The sequence below is a fragment of the Diceros bicornis genome, chromosome 2 (genome assembly GCF_020826845.1).
Source record: "Diceros bicornis minor isolate mBicDic1 chromosome 2, mDicBic1.mat.cur, whole genome shotgun sequence".
Lineage (NCBI taxonomy): Eukaryota > Metazoa > Chordata > Mammalia > Perissodactyla > Rhinocerotidae > Diceros > Diceros bicornis.
In genome coordinates, this window is record NC_080741.1 from 43926460 (window position 1) to 43945009 (window position 18550).

General features: G+C 38.4%; 1 protein-coding gene across 5 annotated transcripts in view; it reads right to left on the reverse strand.

The window, feature by feature from the left end:
• ULK4 (unc-51 like kinase 4) overlaps nucleotides 1–18550 on the reverse strand; it is a 530581-nt gene that overhangs the window by 334443 nt on the left and 177588 nt on the right. For all 5 annotated transcript variants that reach the window (XM_058555650.1, XM_058555625.1, XM_058555632.1 and 2 more), the window contains exons 26-27: nucleotides 14476–14527; nucleotides 14279–14373 (exon numbers count right to left, since the gene is read on the reverse strand). In XM_058555650.1, the coding sequence (XP_058411633.1) occupies nucleotides 14279–14373; nucleotides 14476–14527 (147 nt within the window). The remainder of the gene's footprint in view (nucleotides 1–14278; nucleotides 14374–14475; nucleotides 14528–18550) is intronic.

The following is an 18550-nucleotide window of genomic DNA, read 5'->3' on the forward strand; positions in this document are numbered from 1 at the left end:
GTCATGATTACTTGGGCCCAGCAGCAGAGCAAGCTTATTCTTTTCAAAAAATATTTTGATAACTGTATTTTGATAGGAATGGTTTCCTATATAACTCTATGCTTTTTATTTATTTTGCTTTATGCATTTAAAAACATCATTCTGAGAACGAGTCCACAGACCTCACTAGACTACCAAAGACTTCCAATGTACAAAACCTCAATGAAATAAACACAGGAACAAATCAGAGTCCAGTGCCAAGATCACCACTCCACAAGGCTAACTGGATTCCTGTACCCTTCCCTTAGAAGGGTGGGCGACCTGTACAATATTTCTAGGTAATCCATATGTCTTTTAAAAAGGACCAATTTCACCAAAGGAAAAAAGTCTTTCTAACAAAAGGGTCATCAAGATAAAGACGTCTCCAAAGTGTGAACTTCTGATTAGAGTCTTTCAAATGCTAACCAACCACCCTTGGAAGGTATATTCTTGATAATGTACTTCACATATAAACTAACCTCTCCTAGGGCAGCGATTAAAACCAACACATGCATATAATTCCACACCTCTATGATGAAGTATTTTCAAGTAAATTACTCTAAATATCTCAAAATAACAGTGGGAGAATGCAAACTGGTGCAGCCTCTATGGAAAACGGTATGGAGATTCCTCAAAGAATTAAAAATAGAGATGCCCTATGATCCAGCCATCCCACTACTGGGAATCTAACCAATGAACCTGAAATCAACAATCCCAAGAGGCTTACGCACCCCTATGTTCATTGCAGCATTATTCACCATAGCCAAGAAGTGGAAGCAACCTAAGTGTCCCTCGACTGACGACTGGATCAAGAAAATGTGGTATATATATACAATGGAATACTACTCAGCCATAAAAAAAGACAAAATCGTCCCATTTGCAACAACATGGATGGGCCTGGAGGGTATTATGTTAAGTGAAGTAAGCCAGAAGGAGAAAGACAAACACTGTATGATCTCACTCATATGTGGAATATAAACCAACACATGGACAGAGAAAACTGTATTGTGGTTACCAGGGGCAATGAGGGTGGGGGGTGGGCACAAGGGGTGAAGGGAGACATATATATGGTGATGGACAAACAAAAATGTACAACCCAAAATTTCACAATGTTAAAAACTATTAAAACATCAATAAAAAAATAATAACACTGGGAGAAATCTTAAAATGACTTATGAAATCATTTCACACTTCTCTCCCTTTGCATGCGTGATTCTTTCTGCCCATAACACCCACTCCCCACCCACAAGCACACCCAGGAGTTAACTCCTGCTTGCCTTCAAGATTTAGTTCAAGAATTGCCTCCTCTAAAACTCATCTCCAGAACCTGTTAGATTGAGTAAGGCCCTTAACATACTCCATGCATACCCTCAGTACAGCAGTCTTCAAACTACGGTTCAATCTTTGCTTTTCATATTGTTCTCTTCCTCCTACCCCTACTGAACCTGTTCAGAGCAGGGCCTGATTCTAGCTCACTAGCGTATTCTCAGTGCTGTGTTTAAAGAGGTGGTTTACAAAAGGTACTTACTGTGAATATATGAGTGATGAATGTTGAGTAAATCAAATACTTAAAAGATTTTTTGAGGCTACTTTTTGTATCACTGCTATAACTCTATTCATACTAATTTACCCAATTAATATTAAGATGTAAAAAAAGTTTTGACATCTAAAAAATTTATTCTACCAATTTCTTCAGTACAAAACCTAATTTGCTTTTGTACCTAGTTGTCAACTGAGGTCACCCCAAACTGTGAGGTTTAAATAAAACTCTCAGCCCTGCATGCTTATAAGAAATCTAGCGTTCTCTCCAAGATTTCAGGGAATGCACAAGGCCTTATTTACTTTCCTACGGTTCATTGCCAACTCTGAATTTTTACCTCACTTACTCTAGTATTTTATTTGCTTTTCACCTTCCCCTGCTGTTTACTTCTGAGATACTGAATATACAAATCAACAGTGGTCAAACTATATGTGACAATAGAACTCTGACCCACAACCTCTGCAGGAAGCAGCCAGAGAAGCCAAATCACAGCGTCTGCAGCAGCCCATGCAGAATGCCTAGGACATGCTCCATGACTGCCGGCTTCACTATTTTTTGTACCCTGCCCCCTCCAACTCAAGACCAACCAGAGAAAGCCAAATATGCTCCCCTAAACCAGTCACATAGGATGCCTTGCTTCTAGTTAGAACGCCTCCAGCACCCCCTCTCCCCACTGCCATGCCCACAGCCTCCAATCAGGGCATCCCTGAAGCCTTCCCTTTTTTCCACCCTAAAGTTTTTCCTCTCTTCTGCCTGCCTTTGAGTCTCTGCCAAATCCAAGTGATGGTGCTGACTCCCTTACTATAGCAAGCTCTGAATAAATAGCCTCTGTTTGTTCTCACTTGGGTGGGTGGTCTTCATTAATTTCTACCTTTCCCACTGTACCATACCAACATGGACATAGAACACAGTCCCCTCTTAAGGACTGAATTGAAAAGTTTCACAAGATCTTGGTCTGTATACCAGATTTTACTGACGGTTTGGAGTGATGCAGATTTTATAACAGCAACAACCAACAATTTATTTTTTTATTTTTTTAATATATATATATATACTTTTTTAATGAGAACTTTTTTTGAAGAAGAAGATTGGCCCTGAGCTAATGTCTATTGCCAATCTTCCTCCTTTTTTCCTTTTTCCTCCCCAAAGTCCCAGTAGATAGCTGTATGTCATAATTGTACATCCTTCTAGTTACTCTACGTGGGAAGCCGCCTCAGCACGGCTTGATAAGCAGTGAGTAGGTCTGCCCCCAGGATCCGAACCGGCGAATCCCAGGCTGTTGCCAAAGCAGAGCGCACAAACTTAAACACTATGCTACGAGCCAGCCCCAACAACCAACAATTTAAAATTCAGTATTAAACATCCTGTTTTTAACTGTCTTGTAATCATCTGCAACTTTGACTTTTTTCACTAATCTTCTTCCTCCACAAGCTCTGGGCTCCTGCCCTGCTGCCAAACTTTTTGTCCTCTAGGCCCCCTCTTTGTTCCTGCCTTTCCTCTTTTCTTACCTCCCCCACTACCCAATGCCTGCTCCTTTTCTTTGCAGACACATTTTAGTTACCCTGCCACCCCCATCCCCTCTGTCCATCCAGGTTTGTAGTCCACTCCTAGATCCCTACCTACAGAAGAAATGGGAGCCCAATACAGACCCATCTATGGCCCGATGGTTATATAAAGGCCAGGAAGATGTTTCAAGGTGACAGCTTTTCTCTCTCTTCCACCATAACATATTCTGAGGAGAGGAGCACCTACACGCAAAGAGAGGTTCCCTTCCACATATTCCGAGACCCATACCTCCTCCCAGAGATGGGGGATTCTCTCTTCCAAACATACTTTTAAATCGTATTCATTTTTTATTTTCTTCCTTGAACACTCATTGATTTATATCTAAAATTGTGGCAAAGTTCCCTTAGGACCTGAGGAATTTCAAACCCTGTATCACACCAACACAGAGATTGAGTTACTACTGCACTTATAGATTAATTACGTTGCAAAATATTTCTTGATTTAAAAATAATATTTGGGGAGTATAATCTGACTCATGATGAACCTCAATCTGCATTTGGAGAAGTCACATTAAAATAATACACTTCAGGGCCAGCCTGGTGGCGTAGTGGTTAAGCTTGCACACTCCAATTTGGCAGCCCAGGGTTCACGAGTTCGGATCCCGGATGTGGACCTACACACCGTTTATCAAGCCATGCTGTGGCAGGCATCCCACATATAAAAAGTAGAGGAAGATGGGCACAGATGTTAGCCCAGGGCTAATCTTCCACAGCAAAAAGAGTAGGATTGGCAACAGATGTTAGCTCAGGGCTACCTTCCTCATCAAAAAAAAAATAAAATAAAATAATATGCTTCAACGACAACCAATGCCAAATAGCAACAATGTAGCATAACAATAAAGAAGAAGGGAAGAGGACAAAAACCTAAAAACCTTCTTTACGAAATCACTTCCAAGTCACAGTGAGGAAATCATGATGACAAAAATCTGACACAGTGTGTGACAAAAAAAATGTTCCAAACTTTCAAACTGGCATGGCTTTCCTCATTGGAACTAGGTCTCCTTGTTAAAAAGAAGAGACTGAATCATCCGAGACAAGAGACAGTGAGTACTCTCTTGCTGCTGTGGAGTTAGTTGATTTGTTCATCAGTGCTTTCCCATTCTAGAATCTTCTACAGAATTTATAAACAACATAGACACCATTAAAATAAACACCATGGAAACTTTAATCAGGGTCGGACCTGTGGCTTAGCGGTTAAGTACGTGCGCTCTGCTGCTGGCGGCCCGGGTTCGGATCCCAGGTGCGCCCCGATGCGCCGCTTCTCCGGCCATGCTGGGGCCGCATCCCACATGTGGCAACTAGCAGGATGTGCAGCTATGACATACAACTATCTACTAGGGCTTTGGGGGATAAATAAATAAATAAATAAAATTATTAAAAAAAAAAACTTTAATCAAGCTCCCATGCACTAATGACTTCTATCGTAAAATTCCATCATTCATTATTTATTTTAGTTGTAGAGATAATACACCTACATGGAGCAATCCAAGAAATATTAATATTCAATGCTAGTGGTATTGCTTTCTTAACTAAAGACATTCAGCTGTGCTAAAGGTCACTTAAGGACATGTCCCAAAAACAGAGACATAGTGAACTCTTTTTGAAAATGCAGATTCCCAAATCTAGGGAATCTTTTCTTTCTTTGCTCAAAACCCAGGACCCCATTTTAAAAAAGGTGTGTATGTATGCATATTAGTTACTGCTAATGATCCTCAAAGGCATTTCCTAAAAGAAATGAATGCCTGTGACTTAGATACTAAAGATAGTTCTGGGACATTTAAGCTAAACAATCACAAATGCATTGAAAAATGTAAATAACACTTGCACTGCTAAATCTCACTTCATTTGTTCTTAAACAAACCCACTGATGCCCAACATGATGCTTTGTTTATAATTTAACAAACTTATTTTCCATTTTAGGAAATGCTGAACATAAGATACTGAAGTTCAACAGTGTTAAACTATAAGTAACCATGTGACCATACTCAAATTTTCTTCTTTTCACAAAGGAAAAAGCAACAATCTGATAACCTATTGAAAAGTGCATTTCTAAAATTTAATCATTTAAGATTAAAGTATGTTTTATACTCTTCTTTTTTCAATTTTACTGATGAAAGTAAATCATTTCAAAACTGAAGTTTACTATTCTAAGCATCCAACTAAAATTCTTACTCTACATTTGAAAACTAGTCATCACTTCGCTCACTTCAGTAGACCTTAAAAAATCTGGTATATCTGACAGCACAATAATTAACATGCTCATCCCAACTGCCAGGTCCCTTTTCTCCGCATAGGTAATGTCAGACATAAAGAATAAACATGCCCAGGGCATGAGTTCTACCTCCACTAATGGCAGAGCAGGTCATTCAGAACACCCCTTCTGAGGAGAACAACTAAGAAAACTAGACACAACATTGTTTAAATCTTCCTTTTACAATATTAAATACCTAAAAGTTAGGGAATTCCAAAGGCCACATGGGATTGGCAAAATTTCAAAATTTTGCGGAGAAACAGGCACTCTCATATACTGCTGGTAGGTATGCGAAATGGTAGACCCTTATGTAAAGGACCCCAGCAGGATCTAACAAAACTACTTATGCATTTGCCCTTTGATCCCACAATCACCCTTCTAGGAATTTGCCATGAAGAAATACCTCCAACAATAGGAAATTGCATATGCACAAGGTTATCTATTGTTTGTAATTGCAAAATATTAGAAACTACCTAAATGTCCAAACATAGGAGATTAATTGAATACCCTATGGTATATACACACAATGGAGTACTATACTGCTCTAATAAAGAATAAAGAAGATCTCTAAGAACTGATATCAAGTAATTTTCAGTATTCATTATTAAATGAAAAAGCAAAGTGAAAAGAGAAAATATAGTATGTTACCTTTTGTATAAGAAAGAAAGAGAAACAAGAAAACATATTCTCTTCAGAAAAAGAAACATTAGAAGATAAAGCAGAAACCAATGAAGTTGGTTATCTATAAGAGTAGGGAGGGTATGATGGAGTGGTGATGGAGTGGAAGCGATATATATCCAGGGGACGGGAGTGACAATGCTCTGAATACATCTTTTTTCTATAGCTTTGACTTTTGCAAGCATGTTAACGTTCTACATATTCAAAAAATTAAAATCAAAAAGGATAGAAAGGGGAAAAAGGAAACCTAAAATTGAAAGCAATCTGAAACAAATCAATTGTACTTCAAATGACGATTACAACCACACTAAAAGGGGAGGAGGAGGACTAATACATGTGCCTTATGAACACAGTATTGACGATACCTCCTCAGTCTTGCTTGGGGGACATCTGGGAGGCAAAGGTGAAGGGCGAATTCTGCAAACAAATCCTGATTTCATTAGGTTTGTTTTTGTATTGGTTTGGGCGAAGTAATTCTGCAACAATTTCAGATGTATTATAGGATTAAGCAAATGAGAAAATGTGCTGAAGTTGGAAGCCAGAATTTTTACAAAGGAAGAAGGGACCTGCAAATATGGAACAGGGGAAGGCCAGAAAGAACCACGTGGGGATAGATTGGATTTGAAATATCAGTGTGAACTCATGATTTCAAAATATGTACATTGTATGTACATGCAGGTATACGTAAGTATGCATATGAGTGTACCATATGTGTATATACACGTATATATTTCCTAGCTCTATTTCTTAGAAGAGCCTAGAACCTAAGACAACCAGGAGAGAGGAGCACACCTAGTGCCTGATCATGGTCTCTAACACCACTTCCGACAAAAGGGTACTAGGGCTCCTCAGAAAAATGACTGATTCCAGGGCTGGACAGGGAAGTTACAAACTGAGGCAAGAATATCTTGTTATGCCAGAAAGTGAAGAAGTACTAAAACAATGATGGGATATGTCACAAGGACACAGAGCCAATGTGAAAGGGTTTACGCTGGCCAAATCTGGTATAATTGGTGCACCAACATAACTCTAGTGATGAAGCCATTGATAAAAATAGGAATCTGTGGCAGACAGAATGATGGTAGACAGAAAGACGTCCACAGCCTGATCCCTGGAACACACTGATTTGTGACCTTATACGGCAAAAGGGACTTTGCAGATGTGAATAAGTTAAGGATCTTGAGATGAGGTGTTTATCCCAGATTATACAGGTGGGCCCAATGTAATAACAAGGGTCCTTATAAAAGGGAGACAGGAAGGTCAGAGCCACAGAAAGATATGTGACAACAACAGCAAAGGTCAGAGAAAGAGATTGATGATGCTATGTTGAAGCTTTGAAGATGGAAAGGGCGGCCCCTAGAAGCTAGAAAGGCAAAGAAACAGATTTTTCCCTTAAGCCTCCAAAGGAACACAGGTATAGTGACATCCTGATTTTAGCCTCAAAGACCCACTTTGTACACTTCTGACCTGCAAAACTGTAAGATAATAAATTTGTGTTGTTTTAAGCCACTAAATTTCTGGTAATTTGTTACAGCAGCTATAGGAAACTAATACAGAATACAAGTTTTTCATGACTGATAGATAGAGAGATAGATATACTAATTCATATTCATTAACTTCACAAATAAAAGAAAGGCTTACATGTACCAAGTGCTAAACATTCCTTCTTATTTATGAAAAAATATTTTCATACTTAACATAAACATTTTAATTAAATACAAAATACATACACAAAGGTGTGTCAATCCTAGGTATAACTTTCACAATATGAACACGCTCATGTAACTAGCACCCAGATCAAAAAAATACATTACGAGCACATTACAAAGCCTCCTTGTAGCCTCTTCCAGTCATACCTGCCCCAAGAGTGACCACTATCCAGACTTGTAATAGATTAGTTCTGTTTTTAAAACTTTATGCAAATGGATCATGATATTTTGTATTTGCTATCTTTGCCTCAGTATTAACTTTGTGAGATTTATCCATTTACACACACATGTTAAGCCTAACTGTAGATCATTCATTTTCTTTGCTGCATAGTATTCCATACAACTAAGCCATAATTTATGTCCATAAGACTATTGACGGGCATTTGGATAGTTTCTAGTTTGGGGCTATGAGCATCCTTGTATATGTATTTTGGTGAACATATGTTCACATTTCTACTAAATGTGTATTTAGAGGTGAAACTGCTGAGACATGGTATATACATACGTTCAGCTTCAGTAGCTATTGCCAAACAGTTTTCCAAAGCAGTCGTACCAATCTACACTCCCACTAGCAGTTTCTGAGAGTTCTATTTGCTCTAATCCTCACCAAGTCTTAGCATTAACTCAAAAATTTGGTTTAATTAAAGTTAAATTACTCAATATTTATTAGCCTCCAGCTTTTAGTTTAAAAACTTACAAAAGGACAGGCTTTTCATGAAAAAAGGTATTATGGTTTAGCTTTTTTTTTTTTTGTGAGGAAGATCAGCGCTGAGCTAACATCCAATGCCAATCCTCCTCTTTTTTTGCTGAGGAAGATTGGCCCTGAGCTAACATCCATGCCCATCTTCCTCTACTTTATATGGGACGCCGCCACAGCATGGCTTGACAAGCGGTGCGTTGGTGCACACCCAGGATCCGAACCTGCGAACCCCAGGCTGCCGAAGCGGAGTGCATGCACTTAACTGCTTGTACCACCGGGCCAGCCCCTACTTAGCTTATTTTTTACATTAAAGAAATAGAAATATATTTTAGGCAAATTATGTATATTATTGCCAGAAATTTCTAATAAAGAAACCACCTTTATCTTCCCCTTTGCTATTAAAAACATTTTTTTTTTTTTTTTTTTGAAATCAACATGAATGGGACCAAACTCTCTGTATAAACCAAATCATTGTGATATTTCTGAGTGCTCCGTAGGCCACACTGACGATTTCCAACTCTGAGGCTCCAAATGGTCAAAACTCTGGGAAAAATCTGAGGTAAGCACTTGCACTCAGCAAGAATTAAATGCATTTAGCTACTTCCATATAATAAAGTATTGATCAGTAGCCTTGGACATAGGTTGTGCTAACATTTCGAACAATGTTATCCTCCTTGGGGTCCTGGATGTTCAATTTCGTGTATTCCAGCCACGCTTAAGAAGAGGTAATTAGAGGATTTCCCATGAGTTACAGCACTAAAACATATTTTTTATAAAGCCCGTAAGTTGCAATGATACCTTTTCTATCACAATACAGTCTGCAGTTTCAATGAAAATAAACTAATTAACTATTTAAATGTAAGTATAGCTATTTGTAAATGCTGAATCTTAACAAATTAGCCATGGGGCTATTGTTCACTAGGGAAAAGAATCAATAGGCAACACTCAAGCAAGTAATATCTCAGTGGTAGACTGAGAAATCACTACTAAGAAAGTGACCATAACAAACGAGGTTTCTGGCATTGGTGGGTATGGTTATCTGGATTAACTCTCTCACGGAAAACAATGAAAAATGCCACATAAAATATAAAAAAACAAAACCTTAAAAATATTTAAGATCTAAAAAGCCAGTGGGGGAACTCTCAGACCAATTTCTGAATGAAAGCCTTGACTAGAGAGTTGAGTAGAACATATGAGCATGGAACTGATTGTACCCTGATTCATTTACCAATAACACAAACACAAGGCTCCACTGGGAGCCTCTGGGGCCAAAGAAACAGAGGTCTGAGTCGAGGTCTTCCCAGTATATGGAGTCCTGTGAGTCTCCTACACTGAGCTAGGCACTGAGGAGAGGGTCTACACTCTCAGAGTAAGGGAAACCCAGATCCAATCACCAACCCCTCCACACGCATTCACACTCCTGGAAACTGCTGAGAAGGGTGCCCAGGGAAATTATGATTGCAGACCTATAGCCTCAGGCATATGCACGCTGCATACAAATGACCTTGGTCTGAGGTAGCCCTGACTGGCAGTGCCCCAAAACAAACAGGAAGCCTCTAGGAGGAGGGAACATCCACACTAGGCTTCAGGAATGCCCACAAACAGATTTCAAGGACAACAACCAACCAGCAATAAATGTTAATGAGGTCTCTTCCAAGAAAACAAGATGAGCTGGGCATGAATAAGATATAACAGACACCACATCACATGATACCACAGTCTTCTGGTTTTGGAATTATCATATATAGTGTAAAACAACTATATCTAACAAACGTGAATAAATAAATCACAAACTGGAAGATATCTATAGGGAACATAAAATTTAAAAAGCAATACAGTAGATTCAAAAAAACAGACAAGCAGAATTTCTAGTGATAATAGAACTTCAATATATAAAAAATAACCAAAATTAAAAACTCAATGGCTATATTTGGCACTAGAGTGGATATAGAAGACAGAAATAGACCAAACAATTATCCAGAATATAGCACTGAGAGAGAAAAAGATGGAATATACAGAAAGATAGTAAGTATAAAAAATACAGTGAGAAAGTTTAATGTACATGTGATCTGAGTTGCTGAAGGAAAGGAAAGAGAGAATAAGCAGAGATGATGGCTAGGAACTTTCCAGAAATGATGAAGAAGGACAATCCACAGATTTAAGACACACAGAAAATCCTAAGCTGAATAAATAAAAAGAAGTTCACATTTAGTTACAACATAGTAAGTCTAGAGAAAACCAAAGACCTTCCCCTTTCCCCCTCAAAAACAGTCTTAAAAGGGGATATGGGACAAAGAAACAAATTATCTTCACAGGTAAAACAGACTATCAACTAACCTCTCAATAGCAACAATTCAGAACATAAGATAATGAAACAATATCTTTACAGTACTAAATAATAACAAAAGTAACTGCCAATCTAGAGTTTAACACTCAGCAAAAATCTCCCGCAAGAAACGACGACTTTAATCAAAGAGTTTGCCACCAGCACACTCAAGCTAAGGAAAACTGTGAAGTTTGTACTTTAGTCAGAAATAAGTGAAGTCAGATGGAAGAAGTGAGAACTAAGAAAGAAAGAAAAACAAAAAAAGTAGTAAATATGTGGGCAAAGATAATGAACATTATATTATAGCAGTAATAATAAGGAGTATTATTTTGTTATTCAATAATAAAAGAGTTAAAAAAAGAAACAAGACAAACTTTAAAATATCAGGCAAAAATAACATATATACCGTGACAAGACTAAATGGAGTTAAGTTGGTTAAGATCTATATAAGATCGTTTCTTTTTAAGTTCAGCTTTTAATAAGTAAGTAAGTAAATTTTAGGGTAAGCATTAAAAAAATAGAGAGAGAGTATCTAAATACCAACCTCACATAGAGAAAAAAATTAATGCAAAAAAAATTTATTTTATAGAAAAAAGAAAGTGGAGGTGGGAAGCAAAATATGTATAACAAAGTTTGAAAGAAGATGGTAGAATGAATCCAAATATACTAACAATTACAGTAAATGTAAATGGAGTAAATGCTCCAGTGGAAAGTTAAATATTGGTCAAATTAGATTTTTTTAAATACTATATGATATTTACATGACATAGATCTAAAATATAAGGATCGAGAGCTGTTGGAAGGAAAAAAAGGAAAGAAGATATATCGGGCAAATATTAAGCAATAGAAAGCATGTGTGATTAAATTAAAATGGGACAAAAAAGACCATAAGGCAAAAAGTGTCACTAGAAACAAAGGCCACTTTACAATGATAAGAAAGGTCAATTTTGTAAAATGACATAATTTTTAATTTGCATGCACCTAATAACATGGCCTCAAAATATATAGAACAAAAACTGACAGAACTACACAAGAAAAAATAAACAAATTCATAATAGCCTTAAGGGAGATTTAGTCGTCCCTTGGTATCCATGGGGGATTGTTCCAGGAGCACCTCCTCCTCCCACCGTAAATACCAAAGTCCACAGATGCGCAAGTTCCACATATAAAATGGCATAGTATTTGCATATAACTTACACATCCTCCTGTATACTTTAAATCATCTCTAGATTACTTATAATACCTAATACAATGTAAATGCTATGTAAATTATTGTTATACTGTATTGTTCAGGGAAGAGTAACAAGAAAAAAAGTGTGTACATGTTCACTACAGACGCAATCATCGTAGGCCTTTTGATCAGTGGTTGGTTGAATTTGTGGATATGGAACCCGCAGATACGGAGGGCTGACTGTATACACACCTCTCTCAGTAATTTATAGAAAAACCACACAAAAGTTAGTAAGGATAGGAAAGATTTGAAGCAGATGACAAAGAAAGTTGACCTAACAGACATCTATTGAATACTACATCTAAGAGCTGCAAAATGCATATTCCTTTCAAATGCATACAGAACAGCTACAAAAAAATAATCTTATAACGGGCTAATGACGCAAGTCAATAAATTTCAACAGACTGAAATTACAGAGTATTTCTCTAACTTAGCTCAGCTCTGAGCTAACATCCATTGCTAGTCTTCCTCTTAGCCCTGAGCTGACAGCTGTGCCCATCTTCCTCTCTTTTGTATATGGGATGCCGCCACAGCATGGCTTGATGAGCGGTGCGTAGGTCCACGCCTGGGATCCAAACCTGCGCACCCCAGGCCACCAAAGCACAGCACACGAACTTAACCACGATGCCACCGGGTCAGCCCCACATACTCAGATTTTTACGATGGTATACTATACACTGATGAAAATTTAAAGCATAAAGATACGTAACAACATGGATGTCTTATAAACACTGAGTAACAAAAGCAAGTCACAAATGAATACATGTCATATTGCACAAAGTGCAAAAGCAGGCAAAACCAATCTATATTACTTAGGAATGCATATGTAGGCCTACAAAGGAATGCACGAGAATGATTACTATCCTGAAAGTCAAGTTAGTGGTCTTCTCTCCAGGAAGGAAAGAGTTGAGGGGACTTCGAGGCTGTGGTGATGTTCTATTTATTTTTAACTGAGTGGTGATTTCTCGAGCTCTTGCTTTACTATTTGTTAAACTACACACATTTTAATGCACTTTTCTGTATTTTATATTTTACAATAAAACAAGAAGAGCAAAAAAAGAAAAAAGAAAGAAAGGAAAGAAAACAGCCATCAAGAGTTGGTAGAAATTTCCTACCTTCAAAAAATAATTACCTGCTCTCTCCTGAGACATGTCTTTAGAGTCCTGAGCTGCCAGGTAGGCAGTCAGGCCACCCTGAAGTCACTCTGCTGGAGAGACCAAATAGAGATGGAGAGAGAAGCCGAAGGAGTCCCAGCTGGAGGCAGACAAGTGAGTGACTGAGCGTTCACATGATTCCAGTCCAGGCACCACAAGACTGGAACCACTTGAAAGACCCTGAGGGAGAACTGCCTTGCTGAGCTCAGTCAACCTCTAGAACCATGAGAGAGAATATGAAAAGGACTGTTATGGTTCTCGTCTTACCTGGCTCCTTTTCTTGAGAGCTTTCTGCTGATCAGAACATAGTCACAAAGCCTTTCCTCCCTCCTCAAAGTCTCACTCAGCTCTTGTAAGGATCACTCCAAGGCAGAGGTTCTGAAATGGGGGCAATTTCGCTGCCCAGAAGACAGCTGGCAATGTGTAGAGACCTTTTTGGTTGTCACAACTGAGTGGGGAAGGAGTGGGTGCTACCCACATCTAGTGGGTAGAGGCCAGGGATGCTGCTAAACATCCTACAATGCCCAAGACAACCCCCACAACAAGGAACTGTCCATCCCCAAATGCCCACAATGCTAAGGTTGAGAAACTCTGCTCTAAGAGTCTGTGCTATTGGTTACAACAAATAATCAGGCAAGAAGTAAGAAGGAGCAAGCTGGGGGTAAGGTGTGGACCAGAAGGGAAAGAGAACAATGAGCAAAGAAAAATCCCAAAAAGTCAACAAGGAAGGAGGGGATTTCCTATGTTCATCCTATCAAGGTGGCAGCTTTTCTTTTTTTTTTTTTTATTTTCCCCCCAAAGCCCCAGTAGATAGTTGCATGTCATAGTTGCACATCCTTCTAGTTGCTGTATGTGGGACACGGCCTCAGCATGGCCGGAGAAGCGGTGCGTCGGTGCGCGCCCGGGATCCGAACCCGGGCCGCCAGTAGCGGAGCGCGCGCACTTAACCGCTAAGCCACGGGGCCGGCCCTACGTGGCAGCTTTTCTGAATGGTTATCTCATGTGAGGAACATACATGAGCCAAGTACATGTGAACTAAGTCTCTTTATATACAGAATTAACAAGTAAACAAAAAGGTATCTTCTTCAAAAACTACCAGGACTGACCGTAGAGCAATAGTCTTTCAATAAAACAGGATACTGTATTATTGCTTCAAAAGCCGACAATGTGATCTTGATAAATTCTTCCGATGCCATTGGTCCTAGGAATACAGTTAATTACTATAGGTGTTTATTTATATGTTCAAAATCACAACATCAAAGAACCTCAAACAAAGATATAAAATGTCCCATGGTCTACTCACCTATGGCTCCATCTATGTTAGTTTCTCCTGAGTCTATCGATTTAATATGACTCTGTAAAAAATAAAAATGTTAATAAATGGAGATTTCAAAATAACTCTGAAATAAAATATAGATAACATTTTGCCCAAAACTGCACCTATTGTTCTTAATGAAATAACTCATGGAAGGCATTAAATACTATAAACATATTATGAATACTATAATCATAGTTTTAAAATATGCTCATATGAAATAGTATATGTATTATAAACTATAATCACTTTTAAAGACACAAATCACTATCAATGAGATTTAATGTTGGAATAAATTCAATAGTAATATAAGCACAGAAAGATCAACATACAAAAGTGAGGATAATCCAATTGTTACATAACCATTTCCAATATGCCACACTCACTCACTCACTCACTCACTCACTGCCTTGGAAGTTAGTGAGGACGGCACCTAATCAGGTGAAATAGTCCTCACCAGTTTAAGGCTGGTCTTCAAATTTCACCACTGTTCTTAGTCCCTCCTAGATACTTCCTACCCCAACCCCAACTCCCTTATCTGTGCCCCCACACACCATGCCCATGCCTTCTTGTAGAATGACCGCCAATACTGCTTTTGAGGCAGGCCTGAGCAGCTCAGCTATGAGCATCCTGGGCGAGCTTCCCAGTTCTGAGCCAAATGCTCCAGACAGAGGGGGTGCCCCGTGAACACGATCTGAATGAAACAATCAGTGCCATGGCTATAAGGGGCAGAGCGCTCGTGTTAGTGATGTACGGAGACACTGCACCTGAGTTCTGGCCCCTAGCTCACAAAATAATGCATATATATTATTTCGTATATGATATTAAATAGCAAATAAAATATAAGATGACCCTGCAATAAAAAAATAATTAAGCAATTAGCTTGGAGCGGAAAATGGGTCTACTGTGGTCCAATGGTTTTTCCTAAAATTTTTGGCAAATATAAAAGACTATATATAAAATACACAAAAGAACATATGTATAGATTTTATGTTATAAAGAATAAAGAAAACCCTTAAATCCACCATCTGAGTAAGAACTAAGACATTCCCAATTCCTTGCATGAGCTTCCCCCATCCCACCTGCCTATCATTCCTCCAGAGATAACTAGTATCATTTCCTTGGCATTTTTTAATAGTTTTACCACATATACATGTGTCCCTAAACAGTCTATTGTTTATTTGGGCATTTTGGAACTTTACAGACATGATATCAAACTGTATACAGTTCATACAAATAGGACAGTATGTAGCCATTAAAATGTGGAAAAAAAAGAAATTTTTAAAGATATGGGAAAGTACTTATGATACAATGTGAAGTGGAAAAAAGAAACAGAATACAAACCTATATTAATACAGCATAGTCTCAACCATACGTACCAGTATGTCATATACATGTTATACATATATAGTTTTTCTACACACAAATGCATATATATGAATTGAAAACTATAAGTAAACAACAATATGTTAACAATGGGTGTCTCTGAGAATAGTGGAGTTATGGGTAATTTTTTCTTCAAATCTCACTATAATTTCCTACATTTTCTTAAGTAAGCATGTATTTTATAATTTAAATAAAATCACATTGCCTTTAAAATAAAAGAAAATCTTAGATACACGCTCTTTGAAAAGTGAATTGTAAAACAGGGCACCTTGAATTCTTTTTTTCAGTCTATGACTAAACAAACAAAAAAGACTAAAAAAGAAATAATGTAATAAATAATAAAAAGAGGCAACGTAAGGCTTTCATGACAATGTGATTGAAATAATTTCACAAAATTCCCAAAGGGGGCATGTTAACTTTTGCTGAATAAATACAGATTTGATGCTGAATACAAAAGTTCAGAGAAAGATGTCTTTTGACTTAAATAAATCTACTTAAACGTCTGTGGATTACTAAGTAAAGAAAGAAGGCACAATATGGTATTTATACTATGATCTTTCCTGCAAATTTTTTTAAAGAATATATAGTGAATACACACATACAGAACAAAAGTTTTCGAGGAAGAAATCTCAGGAAGCCACTAGCAGAGGCTCCCCGTGGGGAGCAGGAACGCTGACATGGGAGGTGTGCCTTCACTTTTCATTGTGTGCTTTTCTGCACTGTTGGAATTTTCTCACCATAGACATGTATTAAATATTTTTCTTTTTTAATGTCAAAAAAGGTTATCTAGATGGCAAAATTATGGACTTCTTTTAACTTATTTTCTTCCTTATACTTCCGCTGTTTTAATTTTTTAAAAAAATCCCTACTGAATATTTCATTGATTTACCAATTTTAATGTCTTTTGATATATTTCTTCATCTTCATTCTCAGTGTAATAGGAATTAATCAGGTGAGAGTGAGGACAGGGTAGGAGGCATTAGAGATTCAAGGAGAAAAGGGAATGTATGAATAGTCATCTAGGTGAGCGTGAAGGTATATAAATTAGGAAAATGAATTAGATGTACCAGTCTACAGAGAGGGCTCACTTGAGATAAGCAGTCATGAATTTAAAATGAGACCAGTTATTTTCAATGTGTTTTTCTCTAGCCATATTTAGCCATTCAAAGCAGGGGTGGGGTAGGTGGAGAATTTAATTGAACCAGGGTTAGGGTTTGCCAGAGGAGGACAATGGAGGAAGAGACAGGAAAGGGAATTATGGGTGTATGCGACGCAGTGATAGGGGCTGGACCAGGGACTCTAAGCTGAGTAAAGAGAAAAGTGAAGTCATCAGGCCATGGGAGGATGGGATGGTGAGTGGAAAATGACAAAACCAATTTAAGTCTCAGAGGAATCAAAGGGCTGCTGGAGATGAGGAGCAGAGGAAGCCAGCTGAAAATTAGGGGTGGTAGCCAGACAATGTGATGCTGATAATAAGGTCAGGGGTGTAGGCAGCTGAGGGAGGGAAAGAGACGAGCTCATGGGGAGAGAGGTGGTCAAGGAGCTGAGGGGCTGAGGTGTTGGAAGGATCCTCCATAGGGATATCTGATTCTCCAAGAATGATGACAGGAGCAGCATGGACAGATTGACAGTGAGCCCAATGTTAAAAGATTTAGAGGAATGAGGGGTGTTGACCCAGAAATCTGTAGATGACCACAGCACAGAGGGTAACACAGGCCAACTTCTGATGGTGCGGGCTTCAAAGGTGGCAGTTTTAGCATGGGAGCAAAGAGAATGGACACCTGCCCCACAGCTAGGCTCACTGGGTGGAGGAGTGTGGGGCAGAAAATGGCCCCATCTAAAGGGAAAAAGGGAAAGGTGAGCCTCGAGGGCAGGCCACTGCTCTTCAATATCATTCAGTACTTCAAAGAAGCTGAGAATAAGCTCCTGGAGCAAATGGGGCATATGAATTCACGGTTCATAAAAAAAGGAAAAAACAACTCATAATAAGACCATTTGTGTGGCAGAATAAGAACATAGTATCATATTTTTAAAAATATAAGAGTGTACTCTCTCTGCTTTATTTACACAATTAAAGTCAAAATCTATCAACAAACTAATATTCACTTAAAAGAAAAATCTGCAGAGGGCAGGAAGTTATGTCTTGTCTTTTAATAATTATCTCAATGCACAGTATGAGTAAAGATTTACTAATGATGAAGATTATAATTATATTCTTTTTGTGTGTGTGTGAGGGAGATCAGCCCTGAGCTAACATCCGTGCTAATCCTCCTCTTTTTTTTTTTTTTTTTTGCTGAGGAAGACCGGCTCTGAGCTAACATCTATTGCCAATCCTCCTCCTTTTTTCCTTCCCCAAAGCCCCTCAGTAGATAGTTGTACGTCATAGTTGTACATCCTTCTAGTTGCTGTATGTGGGACACGGCCTCAGCATGGCCGTAGAAGCAGTGTGTCGGTGTGCGCCCGGGTTCCGAACCCGGGCCGCCAGTAGCGGAGCGCGCACACTTAACCGCTAAGCCACCGGGCCGGCCCTATAATTATATTCTTGCATGAAAATCTACCAGGATAATTTTCTCATTTCTTTTATTTGAAAATTTGAATTGTGATGCCTTTTTGCAGAAAACTGTAACCACCACACAACCGCTGCACTTTTATAAACTAATGAGGCTAGAAACACAAC